General features: G+C 36.5%; 1 protein-coding gene across 1 annotated transcript in view; it reads right to left on the minus strand.

Moving 5' to 3' along the window:
• Positions 1–6: 6 nt before the first annotated feature.
• Positions 7–1,883, minus strand: part of Ssr3 (signal sequence receptor subunit 3) — an 11,791-nt gene continuing 9,914 nt past the window's right edge. The window contains exons 4-5 of the mRNA XM_004639827.2: positions 1,136–1,267; positions 7–201 (exon numbers count right to left, since the gene is read on the minus strand). Coding sequence (XP_004639884.1) covers positions 135–201; positions 1,136–1,267 — 199 coding nt within the window. The 3' untranslated portion in view covers positions 7–134. The remainder of the gene's footprint in view (positions 202–1,135; positions 1,268–1,883) is intronic.

Below are 1,883 nucleotides of genomic sequence, written 5' to 3' on the forward strand. Positions count from 1 at the left end.
ATTCTGTTACATTTTTTTTTAAGCCCTCAAACTCCAGACTACAAAATATCTTGTCTCTCACCCTGACCACCCTGCTCCTGGTGCATACACCACCGGCCACCCAGAATACACAGCAGGGTGCTAAGCAACATGATCTACTTGGAGCCAGTTGACAGGAGGGCGATGAGTCCTGATGAAGCGCTTATGGACAAAATGTAGTTCCTGTAAGAATTTAATGTTAAGGAAGAAGTAAAATAGCTCTTCAACCAAATAAAAAAAAAACAGCCCATCTCTTTGGAATGTACTGTTTCTCACCAACACTCAGTATAATCAAAATGATGTGTAGCTGCCTGTAAACAATTTAGAAGAATGAAAAATATTCATAGGAGTGAACTCTGATTTTAAAAACAAAATACAACAAACCTAGACCTGGAACAGATGACTACCAAGAGCATATAAAATCCCTTTAACCTTCAGAAGAGCTGATCAAGGAACCATAAAGAAGGATATTTGCTGCTTTGCTCCCCTAACAGCAAAGGAAAATAAGTCTCTGTCAACTAGTGCCTTGCTACAATTTGCTTACAAAAAAGTTCACAGATATTCCCAGACTCAGAACTAGGCCATTTTGACAAACCACTGTAGTAGTCTCAAAAGGGGTGTCTGATATTACAACATAATCTCCAACTGCTAAATCCGGCTAACACCTTTAGTAGATAATTTTCATAAGAAACAAATTATTCTCTTCCAATTCTAACTTAAAAGTAGCCTGAAACACTTTAAGAACTTATGAACTGTGTTTACTTAACTACACAAGCCATCCATCCCTCAAAGTCCCAAAACAGCATTAGATGTATTTGTTTGCAACAGGAGCTATCAAAGAAGGCAAGTTTGCTTTGACGCCTTGAGACTCGAGTCACATAATCACGTACACAGTACAAGACCGTTTTGTAATACTTGTTATTAATCAGTCAAAATTTAAAAATTTTACATCATATCCAAAGCTATTCTTTTAAGGGTCCTGAAACTTCCTTATACTCAGTGTTATCTAATGGACAAATTTCCCAGAACAGTTTTTCTTTCCTCTATAATACCCAGTAAGTTACACTACTGCTGCTTCTAAGACTCTGAAAAAATTCATCAGCACCCTGAAGGATACACTGTGGGGTTGAAGTTCTTCAATATAAAGAAGGAAGCAACGATGACCAAGACCAGGAACAAAGTATTGTTATAAAAGATAGAAAACGTCGTAGCTTCGTAATCAGCAACTTCGTTCTTCTTCCATAAGATTCTAGAAACACAGAGACAAGTCACAAAGTTTATAAAATGACTAAAAACTTAACCACATGGCTTTCATTTTTTTTTTTTTTAGTTTTTTCTTAAGTGTTCTAGGCTGAAAATCCATTTATCAATAAACTTAACTCAGAATTTCCCCCTTCCTTCTACTTAAATAGCTATTTTGCTCTTTTTATTGATGCTGAATATACAGTCGATGGGCATGCCACCATTTGTTTCCCGTCAGACAGAACTATGGAGATAAAACAAATTGTTTTACTGTGGGTCCTTATCAAAAAAAACTAAAAGGCACTGCTTTGGCTAAAAAAAGATACCATTCTTTTGGTGCCAGACAAGCTTTCTCCTTCTACCCCCATACATCCTCAGGCAAACATGGCTGAAGAGTTTTATTCATAAAGTGTCCTAATCCAAAGTCAAATTTGGTTGTAAAGGGCCAACACGCTCAAGGGCCTTATCTTCAATCATAAGAAATCCACAATCTTTTACACATGTGCTATGGTTCCTTGGTTCTACAGATGCTATGAACCTACTAAACTTTCAATGTACTGTGGAGTTTGGGAGAAAAGAAGGATGTTACATTAAGTATAGCTATTAAATATAAAACTCCTTCT

Source organism: Octodon degus, unplaced genomic scaffold (assembly GCF_000260255.1).
Source record: "Octodon degus isolate 3935 unplaced genomic scaffold, OctDeg1.0 scaffold00115, whole genome shotgun sequence".
In the NCBI taxonomy this organism is placed as follows: Eukaryota; Metazoa; Chordata; class Mammalia; order Rodentia; family Octodontidae; genus Octodon; species Octodon degus.